This window comes from Triturus cristatus, chromosome 2_2, assembly GCF_964204655.1.
Source record: "Triturus cristatus chromosome 2_2, aTriCri1.1, whole genome shotgun sequence".
Lineage (NCBI taxonomy): Eukaryota > Metazoa > Chordata > Amphibia > Caudata > Salamandridae > Triturus > Triturus cristatus.
The window spans coordinates 21,156,235-21,176,063 of record NC_140582.1 but is presented as its reverse complement, the minus strand read 5'-3'; the positions used below and the strand labels follow the sequence as shown (position 1 = coordinate 21,176,063).

At 45.3% G+C, this 19,829-nt stretch overlaps 1 protein-coding gene across 2 annotated transcripts in view; it reads right to left on the bottom strand.

Moving 5' to 3' along the window:
• Positions 1 to 19,829, bottom strand: part of FRAS1 (Fraser extracellular matrix complex subunit 1) — a 1,553,355-nt gene that overhangs the window by 1,119,539 nt on the left and 413,987 nt on the right. For both annotated transcript variants that reach the window (XM_085640947.1, XM_085640945.1), the window contains exon 6: positions 11,833 to 11,992. In XM_085640947.1, coding sequence (XP_085497073.1) covers positions 11,833 to 11,992 — 160 coding nt within the window. The remainder of the gene's footprint in view (positions 1 to 11,832; positions 11,993 to 19,829) is intronic.

Genomic DNA, 19,829 nt, shown 5'->3' with positions numbered 1-19,829 from the left:
CCTGTGGGAGTGCCGCGAGGTGGCGGACTACTGGCGCCGGGTACATACGGTTATGGGACAGGTCACTGGGTTGTGCTGCTGCCGGAGGTGCGTCGCTGTGTCCTGAATGTGTGGGAGCCCAATGATTATAGCGCGGCTCAGACTCGGTGGGCGGCCCTGGGGAACATGATTGCCAAGAGAGATATAGCGCAGCTTTGGGGTGCCCAGCGGCCGCCCACCGTGTCAGTATGGAAGGAGAATATGGACTGGTGTATGTTCAGGGAGAAGACTGTGTATGTTGCCCGTGGTAAGCCGGGGGCATGGGGCAGAATCTGGGGGCAATGGAATGCATATCGCGGGGGTATCTGTACGCCCCCCCTGGTGGACACCGATATCGCCATGTCCCCCTGACCCTTGACGGTTCCGGGCACCTTTTGGAATGACTACATATGGACGTTCATTTCCCTTGGCCCCCCCCCCCGTCCCCAGCCTCCCGGTACTCCTTCCTTTTGCGTGCTGCTTAATGGTCTGAACTGGAGTTCCCCGGAGGAAGCCTGACCTGCACTGTTTGTCTTTATGCCTCGCCTTTTGTTTTTCTTTTAGTTTTTTGTGTTTGTTGGATTTAAGTCTCCTGTTCCTTTAGAACTATCCGGAGTCACTACGGGGCCGAGCCCCGGGAACCGACTGCAGCTTTGATAAATGTATATTTCATTCTGTACTTAGCGGCCGGCCCTGGTGGTTGTAGGCCCGTGCTTGTAATCGAATTATTGCTCAATAAAAACTTTAAAAAAAAAAAAAAAAAAAAAAAAGTACAGGGAGTACACCCCCGTACCTTGCTCGTGGACGGGTACGACCTCTATTGCGCCTTTTAGTAGCATACTTAGCACTTCCTGCTGTAAGAGCGTTAAGTGCTCTGAGGACATAGGACGGTGTTTTGGAGGTATTGTGGGTGGAGTTGAGGTTAATTCTAGGCAGTAACCGTGTTTGACAATATCTTTGACCCACCTGTCCGTGGTGATGGAGTTCCACGTGGACAGGAACCTTTGTAGCCTTCACCCGACAGGTGTTATGTGGTCGGGAGGAAGGGAGAGGGCGTCACTGTTTGTTCTTGGGGGAGGACCTGGTATTGCCGTATCCGCGTCCTCTACCCTTTGTGCTGGAGCCACGATATCCACCCCGGGTGTTTTTATCGTAGGAACTTTGTGTGTTTCCCTTGTTGTAGGTTTGCTGTGACCCCTGTCCTCTACCTGCTCCTCTATTTCCGGGGCGACGAAAGGAGCCGCTCCGAAAGGACTGCGTTTGGAGAGCCCCCATGGACTTTGCAGTGTCTGTGTCCTTTTTTATTTTCTCTAGGGTGGTGTCAACCTCTGGCCCGAATAAGTAGTCGGGGTTGACAGGCTGGTTGAGGATGTTATTTTGTACCTCAGGTTTGAATCCGGAGATTCGTAACCAGGCGAGTCGTCGCAACATGACGCTAGTGTTTATGGCTCTGGCAGCTGTATCCGCGGCATCCAGTGCACACTTAATGGATGCGTTTGTGAGGAGTTGTCCCTCCCTGATGAGGATCTCTGCTCCCTCTTTGAATTGGTCAGGGAGATGTTGGAGTAATGTTTCTAATGTGTCGTAGTGTGCTCGATCGTAGCGAGCGAGGAGCGCCTGAGTATTGGCAATACGCCATATGTTAGCTGCTTGCGCCGCAACCCGTTTGCCGGAGGTCTCTAGCACCTTGGACTCTTTGTCCGGGGGAGGAGCATCCCCTGTCATTTGCGAGTGTGCCCGTTTGCGAGCATTCGCAACTACTATGGAATCCAGAGGTAACTGGCCTCTAATGTAGGTAGGGTCCCCAGGCGCCGACCTGTATTTCTTGTCGATCCTGGGGTTTATTACTCTTGCCCTGGTGGGTTCTTTGAAGATGTCCTTTGCTGGTTTGAGGACACCTTTCAACATGGGTAGAGTTTTTATATTCCTTTCTGAGGATGCGAAAGTATCCATGAGAAAGTCGTCCTCGACGGTGTCAGAGTGGAGTTGCACACCATGATTGGCCGCAGCACGTTCAATGAGGGCGTTGAATGCGGCAGTGTCCTCTGTGGGAGACGTTTTCGCTCCATATAGTTGCGGGTCCTGTGTATCCATAGGTGCACGCGGGTCTACAGGGTCATCCCCAGCTTGGTCAGGGTCCTGTTGGCCTTCAGGGTCCATCTCTCCGGGGTAGGGGACGTGGTCACTTATGTAGTCCTCCAAAACGTCTGTTTCGGAGTGTGTGGGAGAGAAGGACTGTGGATCTTGGTAAGAGGAATGGAGAGGTTCGTAAAGAACTGGTTCCGAAGCCACTGGCAGCTTTTTCTTAAGCGGGATCCGGTAGGAGTCCAAAGCTGGCTCGGAAGTTATTCTCCTCTTGTGGAGCATCATTCTGCCGGTGTCGGCGTCGATGTGTGATGGTGACGTCTCTGCAGGAGAGCGTTCGGCAGGCGTGATCGTGGTGTGGGTGACACGTGTTCTGATTTGGAACAGTTTTGGGGCCGTGGATGGCGGCAGGCCAAAAGTGATGTTGGCTGGTGCCGGAGAGGCTGTTGGAGTTTTTATCGGCTCGGAGCCTGACGTGTCCTGGAGGACTGCCTTGTGTTTGATGCGTCGCAAGGACGCAGCAACTGGCCGCACCTGGAGCGCCATCAGTTCTTTGGCGCCGACCGGTTCTGTAGAGGCGGGCGTGGACTTCTTCGGTGCCACTGGATCATCGAGTCGAGGAGCGGTAGTAGCCGTCGACGTCGTCGATGATTGTGCCTTTGGTGGTGCTGTCGAAGCGGTGTGAGACGCAGCAGCCAGTTTGACCTTTGTGGCCGGAGCCGATTGTTTCGGTGCCGGGAGCCGAGTAGGTTTGGCGGCACCGAAGGTCTTTTTCCGTGTGTCGGCGCCGACGTCGGCTGCTGCAAGCTCGGCACCGAAGTCTCGTTTGGTGCGGTCGGTGCCGACGGGTTTGGCTGGCGTCGAAGGTGTGGTGGGCTTCGATCCGACCAGCGTCACTTTTGGTTTCGGTTTTTGATGAACCAATACAGCTTTCGGTTTCGAAGAAGGGAAACCAGCCGTTTTGGGTAGTAATGGCTGCCGCTGAATGTCCGAGGCCGGGCCAGAGGGCGGGGCCGAAGAACTGCGGGATAGGTCTTGGGTAAGGCCCGAAGGCGATCCCTCGACCGGAGCCATAGACTGGCGCACTGGGATATCCTCAGTCTGTACGGGTAGGCCTTGCTCGTCACCGGAGCTACTCTCTTCGGCCCCTAAGGCCTCATCGTAGTCTCCTACCTCGGTGTCGGCTTCGTCTCTGTGAAAGAGTCGTTCTTCGATGTCTTCCGATCCGGAGTCGTGTTCGGAAGCGGGGCTGGAGGGTAGGTTCTCCACGTCTTCGACATCTTCGTCCTCGGCGCTGAAGATGTTGGTCGGGGCCGGTGCCGCTTGCTGCGCTTCGAGTCTCGCTGCTCGTCGATTCCGGAGAGTCTTCTTGGATCGGAATCTGGCACAGGCCATACATGTGGACTCGTCGTGATCCGGTGAAAGGCATTTGTTGCACACCGGGTGGACGTCGACATGGGGATATTTCGCATTGCATACAGGACACCGCTTGAATGGTGTCCTCGATTCCATCGTCGATGTCGGGTCGATGGTCGGGTAAGATGCGAAAAAGTTGTTCTTGAAGTTAGTAAACTAACAAAGATACTATCGATACCGATCGGGAACAGTACCGACGCGAACTAAAGGCCTTTTGGCCTGGAAAAAGTTTTTCCTAACTTGAGTCAAGATAAGCACATCCGAACCCAATGGCGGAAAAAAACAATCTGAGGATGGAGAGGATGCCCATGCGCACTGTAGTCCAGGGGAGGAGTCACCTATCCCAGGAAACTTCGAAGACTCTTCCAGGACAACAACGTGCAAACATCCGTACCCAACACTAGGCGGCGATCTATGCACAGATATGAATTCAGCAGCCCACATGCCTCGAACAAATGTCTTTCTTTACAGCCGGTGGTGCATATTTGCATTTCTCTTTTCTGCACTCTAGGATGTGTCAGAGAGTGGAACAGCTTGAGTCCTTATCTCCGCTACTAACCCCACATCATCAAATAGAAGGCTGCAGAGAGACAAGTAAAGGGCCAAGGGATGTGTGTTCTGTAGGAAGCTGGCCGTGCAGGAGCTTGGGTGCAGAGGTGTTTTGCCCAGCAAGTCAGTGAGTTAGAGGCTCTCTTGTTTCTTGGTGTACCTGCAGATCAATTAAGTGCTATGCAACCCTCCAAGAATTTGGAGAGGGTGCTCTGCTTCCAGACGAGTCGGTCTTTGTGATCGTCGGGACAGCAGCTGGCAGGCAAGAATTTGCGCCAAGTTTGGTGCTGGTCCACAGTCATAATACACTAGATATCCAGAAACCGCAAGGTCCTGAATACTTGAAGGGCCAAGAGGAGAAAAAAGGGGAGTACACCCTCCCGATTCTAAATCTTAATCACAGTAAAGTACTCCACTATTATTCTCATCAGATTACTACTTGAGAAAAAGGAACAAAGAGAACAGGAAAAGAGGCACTGGGATGTCCCTACGTGAAGCAGCCCCCGACGGGGTCGTGTAGGAAAAGTCCTTGTTTTTATTTATTTTCCGTCACACACCCTAGTGGTGTCATGCTTCATCATCGGGACACCGCGACCCCTATATGTCGCGTGGGCTAAACCATTATTTCAGGGAGCACTTGGATAATATAATAGACCAGGGGGATAAAGATTAAAAATTCACTGCTCGACCCCAGTATCCCTTTATTCTTGGGTCTGGCAGGAATATTAAAATAATTACAGTAGGGTCGTATGGAGAGTTATGGTCCTTAAGACCCTATGGCCAACATGTTTCAGTCCTTAGCAAGTTTGGTGCTAGGACTTTCTTCAGGGCTATATGATCCACTGGTATAGACAGAACAGAGAATTACCCTATCCTATTTATATAAAGGGCAGATAGCTGCTCCTTTGTGTCTCTGTATTATTTTTGAAGTTGTGTCACTCCATCTGTGAAGACAAAACAACAGAAAAGATAGGGCATGTATCTGTATATCCGAATCTTCAGATGCTAAATGGCACCACAATGTGAAAAATGCCCTCATATAATCCCAGTGAAAATAGGTAGTGCTCTTGTAATATTGTGTGTTGATTGGAACCCATATCTGATATCAAGAGCACCTACTATCATACAGTGTTTTTTGTGTTTGCTATTTGCCTTTTTGTGGTATATCATGCACCCAAGTGACGAAAACAGGAAGAGAGTCCTGAATTGTCCATACACTCACTCACACGCTTGCCTTCATACACATCGCTCATTAGTTTAATAAAGACTTGTTGAAACAAAAAGGATAAAACGTATAACTTCAGTTTTCTTATCCCGTTTGGAGAGTGATAATAATTCGAGTGAAATCACGCTATTGCGGGAGTATCCCTGATTCCCGAATTTTTTTAAGAGACAAAAAACAAAAGATACCGGACCATTACATTATGGAGGTCGTTCGAAAAAATAAAAATTAAAATGACAAAGGAAACTAAGGCACAAGGCGCGGGCAGCGTAATAAGGTATTATCTCGTGGTGGCAGTCTCAAAAGCCAACAAGATTACCGTAACCAGAGCAACATGTAAAGTACACATAGACTGCCCTGTCTCTCCCTTCTGATCACCTACGCGGCGTGGATTCCATCGGCTTGAGGCGATGTTACAACGCACGCTCCAAGTTTTAAATGCCCCGGACGGAAACTGTCCATTTCCGGGTGATGACGCGAGATCGCGTGATTCACGTCAATGTCGCCGATAAAGTTATAACCAAGAAAAAAGGGGAAAGAACCGGTTATTTGTATTAAAAAAGAGCAAGTATCGGGTAGGGTTGTTTATAGATTCTGAATCCCTCTACATTGCTCTTCATTATGTATAGCAAACTATACGAAAGAAGTCAAACCTGAACCATCATCAGTGATAGAAAAAGGACCCAAATAACGTTGTAGGGAATTATGGGAAATGTAGTTTTTAGTCCTAGAAGACCAGGAGAGAGGTGTCTTCTGTTGTTTTTGTTAAAAGAGAACAAATAAAGGATAGATTTATTGGGAAATTATAAATCCATCTACATTGTTCTTCATTATGTACAACAAGCTGTGCAAATAAAGTCAAAACGGAACCGTCATTAGTAATAGGAGACGGCCCCAAATACTGATGTAGTAAATTATGGGAAAAGTAGTTTTTGGTTCTAGAGGGCAAGACAGAGGGGAGTCACCACCTGATAGATGACCTACTTTTTATGTTTAAAATGTCAAAAATAGTGACTATGTCGAATCATATTAATTACTACTTGGTAATTATGGGAAATGAAGAGTATATCTGAACCAACATACTCAACCCCTTCACAATGTAATCAGAATAGAGTAAAGGAGGGTCCCTCTCCTTTTGGAATCTCCACCCTTTGTGCGTTTAGAAAAAATGAGACTATTTTCAAAGAATATGTTGCCTAATAAGGGGACTAGATCATGTTATCTTTTATGCATATGTCCCCAGACCATGGGCATTAGTAATGGTATCCTGATGATTTAGAGAAAGGAATGATGACATCTTGTATCGTTATCGAGTGTCAGGAGTGTATGTTTACCATGTTATGTTTGATTTTAACTACATATCATGGAATGTTGATATTTCAGCTCTTTTTATTAATTTGATTCCAAGGAATGGAATCGTTAAGTCCATGGATGTGTGTTTTTAGGCGATACACCCACGTTCTCTTTCAAGAAGTTTCCTTGCCAGATCACCTTCACCTCTGACCTTTTCGATCACAGTCCAATGCACATCCATGTCTGTGTGTTGCATCCCAACATAGTGGGACGTCAGTCTAGTGGCTGTAATTGCTCTCCTGATGGTACTTTTATGTTCGCTGATACGAACCTTAACTTTTCTTCCAGTCATTCCAATGTACATGAATTGACATGGGCACTTGATCATATAAATGACTGTCACTATTACAATTTGTATGTGTCCTTTGTTCCCAAGCGTGGTGCATGCCCAGTTCAAGCTCCTTTGTATGTTTGGTTAATGGGCATACTACACATGCTCCGCATGGGTAGTGCCCACTGACCGAAGGTTGTTGCCAAAGTGTTAATTGTTGAGATGTTCTTTTCTTTAGATCCGTGTGTATCAAATTGTCTCTCAGGCTTTTATTCTTCTTGAAGGAGAACATAGGTTTCTCAAACTGTAATTTGTTTGATGTAAGGATCTGCCACCTTTCATAATAATTTTCTTGACGTCATTAGATGATGTGTTGTATGTTGTGACACAGATGATAGTGTCTTTAGATTTTTTTTTGTTGTTTGTCTCCAATCTCCAATAGAGCAGATCTAGGTGTGTTACGAGATCTTTTCTTAGCTTTTTCGATAACGTGTTTAGGATAAGCTCTCTCTTCTAGTTTCTTTGTCAATGTTTCTGCTTCAATTTTGTATTCATTTATATCTTCGCAGTTCCTACGTATACGTAGAAACTGGCCGACGGGGAGATTTTCCCGGAGAGAGCGTGGATGTCCGCTCTCAAAATGCAGAAGACTGCTTTTATCTGTCGGTTTGGTGTAAAGGGAACTTGACAGGCCTTGATCTTTTGCCCTGATTTTTACGTCAAGGAAGGAGACTTCATTATGATGATACGTCATGGTGAATTTTAAATGTGGATTCAGTTGATTAAGCCACCCATAAAAGTTAGACAGAGTTCCTGCATCTTCCTTCCAAATCAACAGGACATCGTCGATGTAACGCCACCACTTACAGATGTTAAGGGAGTAAGGGTTGGCTGACCAGATATGTTGTTCCTCTATCTGGTCAACATACAGACACGCTATGCTAGGAGCAAAGGTGCTGCCTATTGAAGTGCCATGGACTTGGAGATAGAGCTGGTCTTCGAAACTGAAGAAATCTTCCGTTAGTGCTAGACGCACCACCGTGATGATCCACTCAATTGGGGCATCCCAGGTCCACTGTTCTTGTTTTAGCCGGTTTTCAATTACCCGAATGCTCTCCTCTTGAGGGATGCTTGTGTATAATGCTTCTACATCCAAACATACCAGTAGGTTGTTTGTGGGGTCATATGTAATTTCTGAAATTAGATTTAGTAGATGTTTCGTATCCTGTACATATGACTTGATACACTTGACCAGTGGACGAAGGAACCAGTCTGTGTATTGGGAGAGAGGTTCCAGTAGGGACCCAACGCCAGACACAATGGGTCTTCCGGGTGGCGGTATTCTTTCTTTGTGTATTTTTGGTATAGTATAAAATACTGGGACTCTTGGATCATCAGGATTCAGAAACTCGTGTTCTTTTTTGTTTATCCAGCCATGGTTCAAGGCTTCTAAAGTGATAGTGCAAATCGTTTTTTTCAGACGCGCTGTGGGATCTTTGTTAATCTTCCTGTAGAATTTTGTGTCTGTCAGAAGATTCAGGCAAGAGGTTCTATACGCAGTTATGCTCTGGATCACAGCCTTTATCTGCGGGTTTTATGATTATGTCATCTTTCATACTCAAAGTTTTCAAAGCCTTCCTCTCCTTTGTACTGAGATTGTCATAGATCTTGTATTTTGGTGCTAGCTCTTCAATGTCTTTCGAGACGCTTTCCTCAAAAGCAATAACTTCTGGAGGCATAAGTGATGTTGGAGGAAAAAAGATTGATTTTGGGCGTAGTGCTGTATGGGAATTATCATTCACAGGTGGTTCTTTTCCCATAAAAAAGGTTTTTACACGTATCTTCCTGAATCTTCCTGAAAAAATCACTTAACTCACAACGTAGTTGGAATTTGTCCAGGTATGTTGTGGGAACGAACCCAAGGCCTTTATTCAGTACTGCTATTTCATCTGCATTTAAAGAGAGGTCTGAAAGATTCCCCACGAGTCCTTGTTGTTGTTCACCCCGCTTTGTGGTCCTTTTGTCATGCTCTGTGTGTTCTTTGGAGTGTTGCTGTCCTCCCATTGGACCCGTTTGTTTGTATTGTTTCTCCTGCCTCGTCTTCCTATTCTGCCGCCCTGTCCTAAAAAACGAGTTTGGTTGTAATTTGGTTGGAAGAAGGGCGCAGAATGGTATATAGGGGGCCCATGAAATTGTGGAGGTCCATGAAACTGTACAGGGCCAAAAGGACTTGGCCATGGATACATAGGAGGTGGTTGGAACCCTTGATTAAAGTTTCCTATTCTTGGTCTACTTTGTTTCCCCTTCCAACTTTTATTGGAACCATCCCTTGACCAATCTTCAGGTTCAGACTCTGAATTGCTTGAATCCCCTTGGTATGAGGAGCTGGACTCGATATTCTCCTGACCTTTATAGTCGTCCCGTATATATGGATATACTTTTTCGTGGGCAAATTTCTTAAGGTCTTTCTGTAATTTGTTCACTTTACTTTGCATCAAAAAATCTTTATGAACTGCAATTTCTTTGTTGACCTCTTCTAATTTCTTTTTGTATAAGGTAATCTTGATCTCGGTTATTAGAGCATCTTCGCTTGTTTTAATTTTTAGCAAGATTGCTTCAGAAAGGCGTTTAGCGGTGTTTATTATAAGGATTAACCAGTCACGTGTACACCGCCACGCGATCAGAGACCACTCCTTTTTGAATAGTGGTTCTCTTTGTTCCTTTTTCTCAAGTAGTAGTCTGATGAGAATAATAGTGGAGTACTTTACTGTGATTAAGCTGGTCCACAGTCCTCACATCTTCGGCTCTTCTTTGTCCTCCTTCTCCTTCAGGAAGATAAATCTGAGTTTCTGGTGTCAGCGGGCCACCTAAATACTAAATTTAGGGAGTGGGCATAACCCTGCCCCAGAGTTTCGATTTCCACAAAAAAAAAAAAAAAAAAGATGGTGGAACCCATCTTAGGGGTGTGACTAGCCCGGAGGTGCAACATGTCTACTGCATAGCTAATTTTCCATCTATACTGGTGCCAAATGGACCTCAGGACAGAAGGTGGCATTCTCCAGCTCTTAAGGAAGTCAGGGCCGCATATCAAAGGCGACAGAGGCTTTGAAGCCTCAGGCCTTGGTATGCAGATTCACTAGTCATCCTGCTGGAGGAGGTGATTACACGTTCTACAGAGCAGGCATGGTTTCCTGACCTCAGAGAGTGCTGGCTCTTACCTACAGGGGGGCAGAAACTCGCCTATGGTACTCTACAAATATCTTTTAGTCATCAAAAGTTTTCATTCAGTTAAGACAAAATATCAAATATATAAAGTCACAGGAAATAAATCCATATATTTAAATCGTTATGCATTCTTTTTAATGTCCAATTAAGTGTAAAACCAATAACTAAGATAAGACACAAAATACAAGTACATGATTGTTGACAAACGTTCAGTTCTTATTCATAAACACACAGAAGATGAGACCATGTGGCCTCCCGTTAACAATTTTTGAAAAAACAGCCGACACGTGTTTCGTTACATCAGTAACTTCAAGGCTTCACACGTAAGAATTTTTCATCAAATCAGGACGAGAGGATACAATATTACTGTTCTGATCATGTAAAAGCGATCAATGCAAGAAATCATAAATTATAATGAAGTTTGAGGCTATGATAGGTCTCCTTCAAAGCGGCAAGAACGCGATGCAGTTGTGTGGTGCCCTAAGTTACAGCGCCATAATTTATGATTTCTTGCATTGATCGCTTTTACAGGATCAGAACACTAATATTGTATCCTCTCGTCCTGATTTGATGAAAAATTCTTACGTGTGAAGCCTTGAAGAAGTTACTGATGTAACGAAACACGTGTCGGCTGTTTTTTTCAATCATTGTTAACGGCGAGGCCACATGGTCTCATCTTCTGTGTGTTTCTGAATAAGAACTGAACATTTGTCAAAAATCATGTACTTGTATTTTGTGTCTTATCTTAGTTATTGGTTTTACACTTAATTGGACATTAAAAAGAATGCATAACAATTTAAATATATGGATTTATTTCCTGTGACTTGATATATTTGATATTTTGTCTTAACTGAATGAACATTTTTGATGAGGTATACAGGTTGATATAGGCTCTACACGGAAGTTCTTAGGAACTGTTTGTGTTGTGATATCTTTGGTAGTGAGATATCGATATTTCAATACCTTGAGTGGCACCATTACTAATAAATTGCAATGAAATGTTTCTAAAACTGATGTGTTTTCCTGTAAAACCATCACTACCTTTTTCTCTAAATTCAAACTCGCCTATGGTGGCAGGCTGGAAGATACCAGTCAGCCAGCACACTAGAAGGCTAGTAGGTTTCAGGGGGCACCTCTAGGTGCCTGACATAATAAATACAATACTGAAATCAGTATGGATTTATTAAGACAAGGTGTTTGATACTAAACACCATAGGTTTTAGTGAAGCCATTATGTAGCTAGGTAACTCGTAATGGCCAGTACATACCATACCAGTGGCAATACGTGGGAGCGACCATGACAAAAAAGGGGCACTTTTCTACATGTTCTCACTCATGTCCGCCTCCAAGTCCCTCAAAAAGATCCTATGCACTCCTGGTGTGCTGGTGTGGAAACTAAAGAGAACTATGGCTGCAAGTGCTTCAATTAAAGCCGGTTTCTTCTTCTCTCTGACCTCTAGGACAGTTGTTGTAAGGAAGCATCAAGAAGTAGCAGCTACCACTGGTGACCTGCAAATGACGTACCCGTTACCGATACATGCATTCTAACTAACTGCAATGTACAATAGTTAACGTAAACATTTGTACATCTGTTGCACAACAATGACCTAAGCAAATCTCGTTTAAAGCATTCTTCATTTTATCGTAGTTGCTTGTGGCACATTTTGCACAAAAAGTAAAGCAAATTCCTTACCTTGCGTGACTGAAGCCGATGACAGACCACTGAATATGGAAAACATTATCAGTAACTATGTTGGGTTTGCTATCTTTTACAAGAAATGTGAAACTATCCATTGTCTCCTGAATCCTCTCCTCATGCAGCACATATCTGATTAGACCAAGATTCACGTCCTCTGAGGGAAGAGTGGAACAGAACATGTCAATTTTGTCCTTCTGAATATTATCACAATTAGTTTCAGAGTTTTGTTTCCCTTTTAATTGCACAATTATTCGTTTTGAAACGAAATAAAACACATTCAAGAACCATTTATGTACATGTTACTTCTATAGCTCAAACATAGCCCAAAAAGCATCAGAATGGAATCGCATATGCAAACAGCAGTGAATAAAACACTAAGCCCAGTAATGGTTGAACTTTTCAAATAATTCTATGTTTCTAACAAGCTTGGTGGAAGAAAGCATTCAAGAACATGTTACTTACCTTTGGTAACGCTCTTTCTGGTAGAGACTATCTAGCCACTGATACCTCACCTTTTGAATATTACCCAGCTGCCAAACTGGATTTGGAAACATTGCAGCAGTACCTGTGCATGCCGCTAGGTGGTACCGCACAGCACTACCTGATGCTGTTCTGCTCCGGAACGGACAGGAGGAGCATATAAAGGCACCACTCCTGCGTGCGGACAGCGTCTGTCAAGACTGTCCGAGCTCCCAGATGCAGAGTTTCCAAGCAAATTTCCTAGCTAACATAACAGAGCTTCAATTCTATTAAGGATTAGGTGGCTCAGATTACGCTTTAGTTTCTTCACTTTAATTTCGAAGTAGCCATTTTTAGGTCTCGCCTGGCCCAGTGCATGTGCTGGTCTGGCGAGACTTATTGAGAGGGCTTCAAAAAGTGCTACCAGGCCAGCCTAGATCTACAGTGCATGCACGCAGGCGCACGCGCCGCGCTTTACCGCGATTACTTTCACTTTCGCGGCCACACGGCCGCTTTGCATAGCCAATAGGTCTCGCTTTTGGGACCTTATAAGTATTTAGTTATGCAACTGTTGCATGGCTAAACACTTATAAGGTCCCAAAGGCGAGACCTATTGGCTATGCCAATGCTTGTTAGAGTGGTAAACCAAACCACATTTCCCAGAAACCACATGGAAATTGGTAAAAACAGACAACATAGTTTATCAAGTTCCATGGTCCCATCTGGAGTCGAGATCCACCATATAGTCTGAAATGTTCTTTCTTAACTTGCTCTGCATTGTTTTAGTTTATTTGTTGGACGCATTGTGTGAATATAAATTGACTGCTTTTAATATGATTGGCTGCTATTTTTTAACTACAATCATCCTCCGAGTGTGTTTAACTCAGCTTACTTTGGCTTTTAGCACTTTTTACGGGGCTTGTTCGTCCCCCGGTGGCCATCTTGTTTGTGCCACGCGCTCCCTCTGGTTTGCGCTCCAGTGGCTGCACGCCGTCCTGCCTTGAATCCTACTTAATGCCCCCAGAACAGACGTGCAGCCCGTCTGCACCCGACCTGGAGCCATGACCCCTGGTCCGATTAAGATGAGTATCTTGAGTTATTCTTCGAAGCAGCCACTGGAGCATCGCAGCAGGCCTCTACCCGACTGCATTTTACTTAACCTGAGGACGTTTGCACCAGTTGTTCATGCTGCAAGTTTGCTATTAAAACCGTGATACAGGTTGGAAGACTATGCTCTAAACAAAGTATCTTAAATACTTCTACCTATTCTAAATCACGGGAAAACTCCTCACAAAAAATGTAGCCCTTTACACTATTAGGAATTTACCTTTTTTAACATTAACTGTCGATCGCTTCCCAAGCATGGGGTTGACATCTTTGATCATTTGATCAACGAGCAACCTGGTGCTATTTTTCTTCCGGAAACGTGGCTTCACAAGAGCTCAGGCCCTGATGTTGCAACAGCTTTGCCGACTAACTATGCTATTGTCAGGAAAGACAGGGAATACAAGACAGGGGATGGCATTGCTGTAATTTACAAGTCTTGAGTGCAAATTTGTGGATTTGCCCGTTAGGGGTTGTGAGGCCTCCTTATTTGAACTCACTTCGACTCCCCAGTTCAAATTTTTGGACATACAGGCTTATCGCCCCCCTGGGACCACTGGCCCATGGGATTTTTCGTTTTCTAACTTAGTCGCCCCCCACCTTCTTAATGCCACCAACTTTACCATACTAGGCGATCTTAATCTTCATTCGGATGACCCGATTTGCAGAAAAAGCGCTGCACTTATTTCTGATCTGGCAGCAATGAACATTCAGCTCTGTAACTCGGGTTCTACTCATGTAGCTGGCCATCTATTGGATCCTATTTTCTCTAACTTATCCAATATCAACTGCCTCCCTGCCCTCCCACTGTGCTGGTCTGATCACTTTGCAGTTGGTTTTCAGATCAAAGTTGTTTCTAGCTCATTGGTACCTGCACAGTGAACCAAGTCTAAAATTAGAAACTGGGGAAAACTTGATATTGATATAAGCTCCTATCTAATAAATAATGCACTTGTTATTAAACAAATGGCTATTGCTGATCGTGGGGCCATCCAAAACTGGATTAAAAAAATCTATTGATGTTTGTCTCCAGCTTTCTATTAAGAGGGTGAACAACCACCGCCCCCCTGCCCCTTGGTTTACTGAGAGGCTAAAAATTGAAAAACTACATGTAAAGCCTCAGAAAGAATATGGAGGAAGAACTATGCGTCTGACACCAATCTCGCCTACAAAATGGCCAAAAGAGATCATCATTCGCTGTAAAACAGCTTGTGCTGAATAGGTCTCCTCCACCATCTCCAATGCCCGGAACTGCTCTAGGATTTTGTTTAAGGTGGTCAAAGAACTATCTGGGTCAGAAAGTCAGACTACCCCTCTTATCCTTAATGGATCGCAACGTGAGGACCATGCCAACTTTCCCAAGCAGCCAATAATACAGGGCTTGTGAACTGCAAGAATAATGACTCCATCAATAAATTAGAAACTTGGTCTCTCTTGGACATGAACTCCTTTAAGCTGCTCTTAAATCAGGCTCTCCCTGTGATCTACTTCCCATCTCCGTGCTGAAGCAGCTTGAGCTGCCTTCACTTACGTTATTTATGGAGCTCCTTAATGCCTCCATACAGGAAGCAACAGTCCCGCCGGAGTGGAAGCATGCTATGGTTCTTCCACTTTTAAAGAAGGCTAATTCTGATCCCTCCCAGCTTTTCAATGTTCGGCCAATTTCACTACTTCCGGTCTTTTCCCAAATTTTGGAAAAACACCTTAACTTGCAGTGGTCTCATTTTTTTGAAACTCAAAACTTCTTGCACCCCTCACAATCTGGTTTTAGAGCGGGTTTCTCTACCGAAACAACTCTTCTAGGGGTAACTGAAATGTTGTGGCACCGTTTGGACTTTGGGTACACGGTGGCCCTCATTTAACTTGATTTGAGTGCCGCTTTCAACACAGTGTCTCATACCGAGTTACTGAAAGCTTTGCAGTCTCTGGGCATTGATGGCCCAGCACTCAAATGGTTCGATACCTTTCTGGCTAACTGTACTTTTCAGGTTTTCTCTTCTATGGCCAGCTCCAAAACCCACTCATCTCCACACGGAGTGCCCCCGGGGTCTGTCCTGGGCCCTCTATTGTTCAATGTCTACGTTAGACCTCTGGCGGCGATTGCCGAAGAGACAGGGATGTCCTTTTTTTCCTACGCAGATGACACCCAGATAATTTTCTCTCTCTCCCCAGAGAGGGAATCTGAGTCATCTGCTCTCCAGTCTGGGCTGAGGAAAATTGCATCCTGGATGCAAGCAAACTTACTCAAACTTAACTGTGAAAAAACAGAAGTCCTTATTTTGGGGGAAAAGAAAGATCTCTGGGGTTCCCAGCAATTGCCTTTGGAAATGGGCCCTCTACCCCAGCCCACCCATCAAGTCCGCAACCTAGGTTTCATAATTGATGATCAGCTTTCAATAAAACAACAAGTCGTAAAGGTGGCCTCGACTTGCTTTATCATGTTGAAATGGTTTAAGAAAATTCTTTGGATGCTCCCCTGCTCCACCCAGAGAACCGTAGTCCAGGCTCTTGTCACTTCTAGGCTGGACTACGGTAACATCCTTTACCTGAGTGTAAATAAAGAGGAGATAAAAAAATTGCAGGTGGTGCAGAATGCAGCCACCAGACTGCTCTGCCATGTTCCCAGGGCTGCCTCTATCTCAGGCTTTCTTCGTGATCTTCATTGGCTCAAGATTGGGAATCATTAAATTCAAGGCCTTGAGCTATATGTTCAAGATCAAATCTGGCATTGCCCCTCAATATCTACAAACCTTAGTTTGCTCCTACATACCATCTTGCCCTCTCCACTCCACTACTCAGGCGAAAGTTTTGGTTCCCAGAATCAGACAGTTGCGGATGGGCGGCCGATCCTTTGCTTATCTAGGTCCCTCATTGTGGAATTCTCTTCCCATGTCACTCCGCAACGAAACAGTCTATGGGAACCTTCGCAAATGTCTGAAAACTTGGTTTTTTAAACAATAATCCTCTGTTTTGTCTCTTGCTGTGCGCCTTATAAAATTAATTAACATAACATAGTCCCCTGTCACCGTTCTTGTCATCCTCTTTCATCGCGTGAGTCATGCCCTTAGTCTTTTTCTACGCAACTTGCTTTCAGTGTCCCCTCCTGGAGTGAAATCAGCACTAGAACTCTACTCTACCAAATTGATTAAACAGTCAAGGATGTTTAAACATTTATGAACAGAGAAAAAAAACTTCTTATCAGCTAACATCAGGGAATTAGGAGCACATTGCGTAAAACCACAAACAGAAGCACATTACTTACTAGTTACAGGAGGGGAATAAAGGGAGCATGAATCCGTAGGTGGGATAATCCACACCTCTTTCCTTAATAGAATTGAAACTTTCCGTTCTGTTAGCTAGGAAATTGTTCATTCTAGGTCAGGACCGGAGGCTCGGATTATGCTAGTTTAAAGCTTACTTACCACCAAATGAACCATATCTAGTATGGGCTTAAAACAGAACCTCTTGAGGTTAGAATCTGAGGACCAATCAGCCTCATTCATAATGTCTTCTAGACTTGTGTCTAGACTGAAGGCCCTGGAAGCCATTGCCCCACTGGCAGAATAGGCAAAAAAAAATCTTGAAATCAATACCTGCCTCCTGCATGACCCACCGCATCCAACGTGCAATAGTAGGCGACAAAACTGCCTTATGAAGTTTCCAGCAAGCAATCAGGAGCGGTCTCTCTCCCGTAGGCCTAAAATATATCAACAGCTCCTCATATACTTTTAAACACTGCATCACGCATAGCTTGGGTGACTCAGGAAATGCTGTGTACTCGATAACTCTGGTGTGCAAGTCCGTCGACTAATAGTAAAAGATATAGCCACAGGAGAAAAGGCTCTTCCTGTAAGATACAGAGCTCTAACATATGAAACCCTTCTACATGATATCAAACAGAGAAGCATAGCCAGGTTCGCTGAAAGCTTCTCATGGTACAAGGCCTAATTCGGTTGCCTGGATAAGAAAAGTTTCAGTACCATATTAATATCTCATAGCTCTGAATAGCGCAGTTCCGGCACAAGAGAACATGATACTTTGCAGCTGTCATTAAACAAAAGGATGCATCTCACCGGGGATCCCTCCGCAGGAACATGTCCCGCCAAAATTGCAGAACGGAAGGTATTTATGGAACGATAGGCCAAATATTGCTGGGCCAGACTAGCCAGAAAATTCAAGCTCTGAACTACGTCAGCGGCCACAGGATCACAACACCGTCGCGCACACCAACGACACTATCGAGTCCAAGATGATCAGTATCACTTGACCATTCTGTTAGACCAGGCCTTGGACAAGAGGTCACCCGTGTATGCCGAAAGGCCTGGGATCGACCATCTACTCCTGTAATCCTCCACACCATCAGGCATAGATACAGGTTCAACACCATCTAACGCAGACACCAATCCGGGTTGAAAAGAAGCTCTGGAAACTGGGGGAGATAGATCGGAAAATCCCCCAAAAGTTTGAGAAGAACCAGAAACCTAACTTGCAACTATAATATAGGGGTGATGATAACCATCTTTGCATGTTGCCGCCTGTTTTGAGCTGAAGCTCCTATGATCATTGCAAACAGAGGGAAGGCTTACGCTCACTCCGGTCCCCAATCCTGCAGGAACGCATCCGTGGCAGCTGCAAGAGGGTCCAGCCTCTAACTGAAGAACCAGGGTAACAGATTATCTAGTCTGGAGGCAAAAAGATCCACTGAAAACAGGCCCCACTGAGCTGGAGCATTGCAAAACCCTCCGGGTGTAACCTCCATGGACTGGAATATCAAAAACGGTGAAAGTGTCAGTATGCCTCCTGGTTCTCCCGACCAGGGAGGTACTCCGCTGTTACTGATATCTGGTGGCCAAGGCAGAACTGCCAAAAATGTGTTGCGAGATCTGAAAGAAAGAAAGAAATGGGTTCCGCCCAGGTGATATATGTACCAGACAGTCAAAATATTGTAAAATGTTTTTTAGGACAAGTCTGAATTCTGTCTCTGGTCCAGCACCAGACCAGAAGCTCTAGGCAACTGATGTGCAAAGCTTGCGCCCACGGAGACCATGACCCACCTGTGGAAAAATATCCACATCAAGCGCCCCAACCTGACCTATTGGCGTCGGATTCTATAACCAGGTCGGGAGCCGAAATTGACATAGTTCATTCATTCCATGCCCCCATGTGGGACAGCCACCAGCGAATGTCTTACCGAGCTTCGTCGGACAGGACAAGAGAATCAAAATAAGGGAGGCCTCTCCCCTAAGTGCACTGCCTTCAATCTCTGCAATGCCTGTTAATGCAATAGGCCTGGGAAGATGGCTTGAATGGAGGCCGCAAAAAGCCCTACCAGATGGACTATAAGCAGGAGGGGCACCCTCTGTTTGGCTAACATTCTGCGCAGCTTGCACCCGATCTTGGACATCGTCCGAAAAGGAAGGCAGATAGTGGACTCTTTAGAACACAGGAAGGCTGTCTTCCGAGAAGGTACCAGAAGAGTCTAATTGACTTTGATGACAAAGCCGAGGCTCGCCAAGAGGTCAACCGCTCGTGCCGTGTCAACTATTGAGGATCTTGTGCCAAAAGAAGCATATCGTCAGGATATACAATAGGGCGAATTCCGTGCACTCAAAGGTACTCCACGACCGGTTTGAGCACCTTTGTGAAGCACCAAGGAGCAGAGGAAGGAACGAAAGGCAGAATCATGTATTGGAAGACTTGTTGACACCAGACAAACTGCAGGAGCTTACTGTGTGGAGAAAAGACTGGGATATCGACATACGCATCCTTTAAATCCAAACAGTCAATCTAATCAGTTGGATGCAAGACATCCCTAAGGAGATGAATCCCCTCCATTTTTAAATGGCTGTAAACCAGCCATTCATTGAACTCGCATAGGATAAACACCGGACACTGACCCCAGTCTGCTTTGTCTACTAAGAACATATTGCTGAGGAAACCCTGCAGGTGAGGAGATGTAAGCCAACTAATTCCTTTCTCTAGGAAGGAGGTAACCTCTGCGTTCAACAAGTCTGCTTCTTGCCTTGAAAACTGGATTGGTCTGGACCTCGCCTCTTGCCATGGAAGCCAGCAGACTTCTATCTGGAAACCCTGAACAGTCTGCAAAACCTGAGCATCTTTTTGTAAAAAATTGGCCAGGTGAGCCCCCACTTTTAGAAGGGAAGAGGTAGATACACTTTGCGGAATTTAAGACCGTGTTATCACCTTTGAAACCACTGCCTCTTGAGCGCCTGCCGCAGGTTGGGTAGCAATTGCCATAGTGGGTTTGATCTTGGACCTGCCATGCCTGGAGCCTTGCCCTCTAGAGTTTTGGAAGAACTGCCCGGTCGAGCGGCCCCTACCACGACCAGCCCCACGGAAAACCTGTGAGGAAAACACCCACTTAATAGAAGACAGACTGGGCTTTACCTAGTGATGTGAAAGCGTTC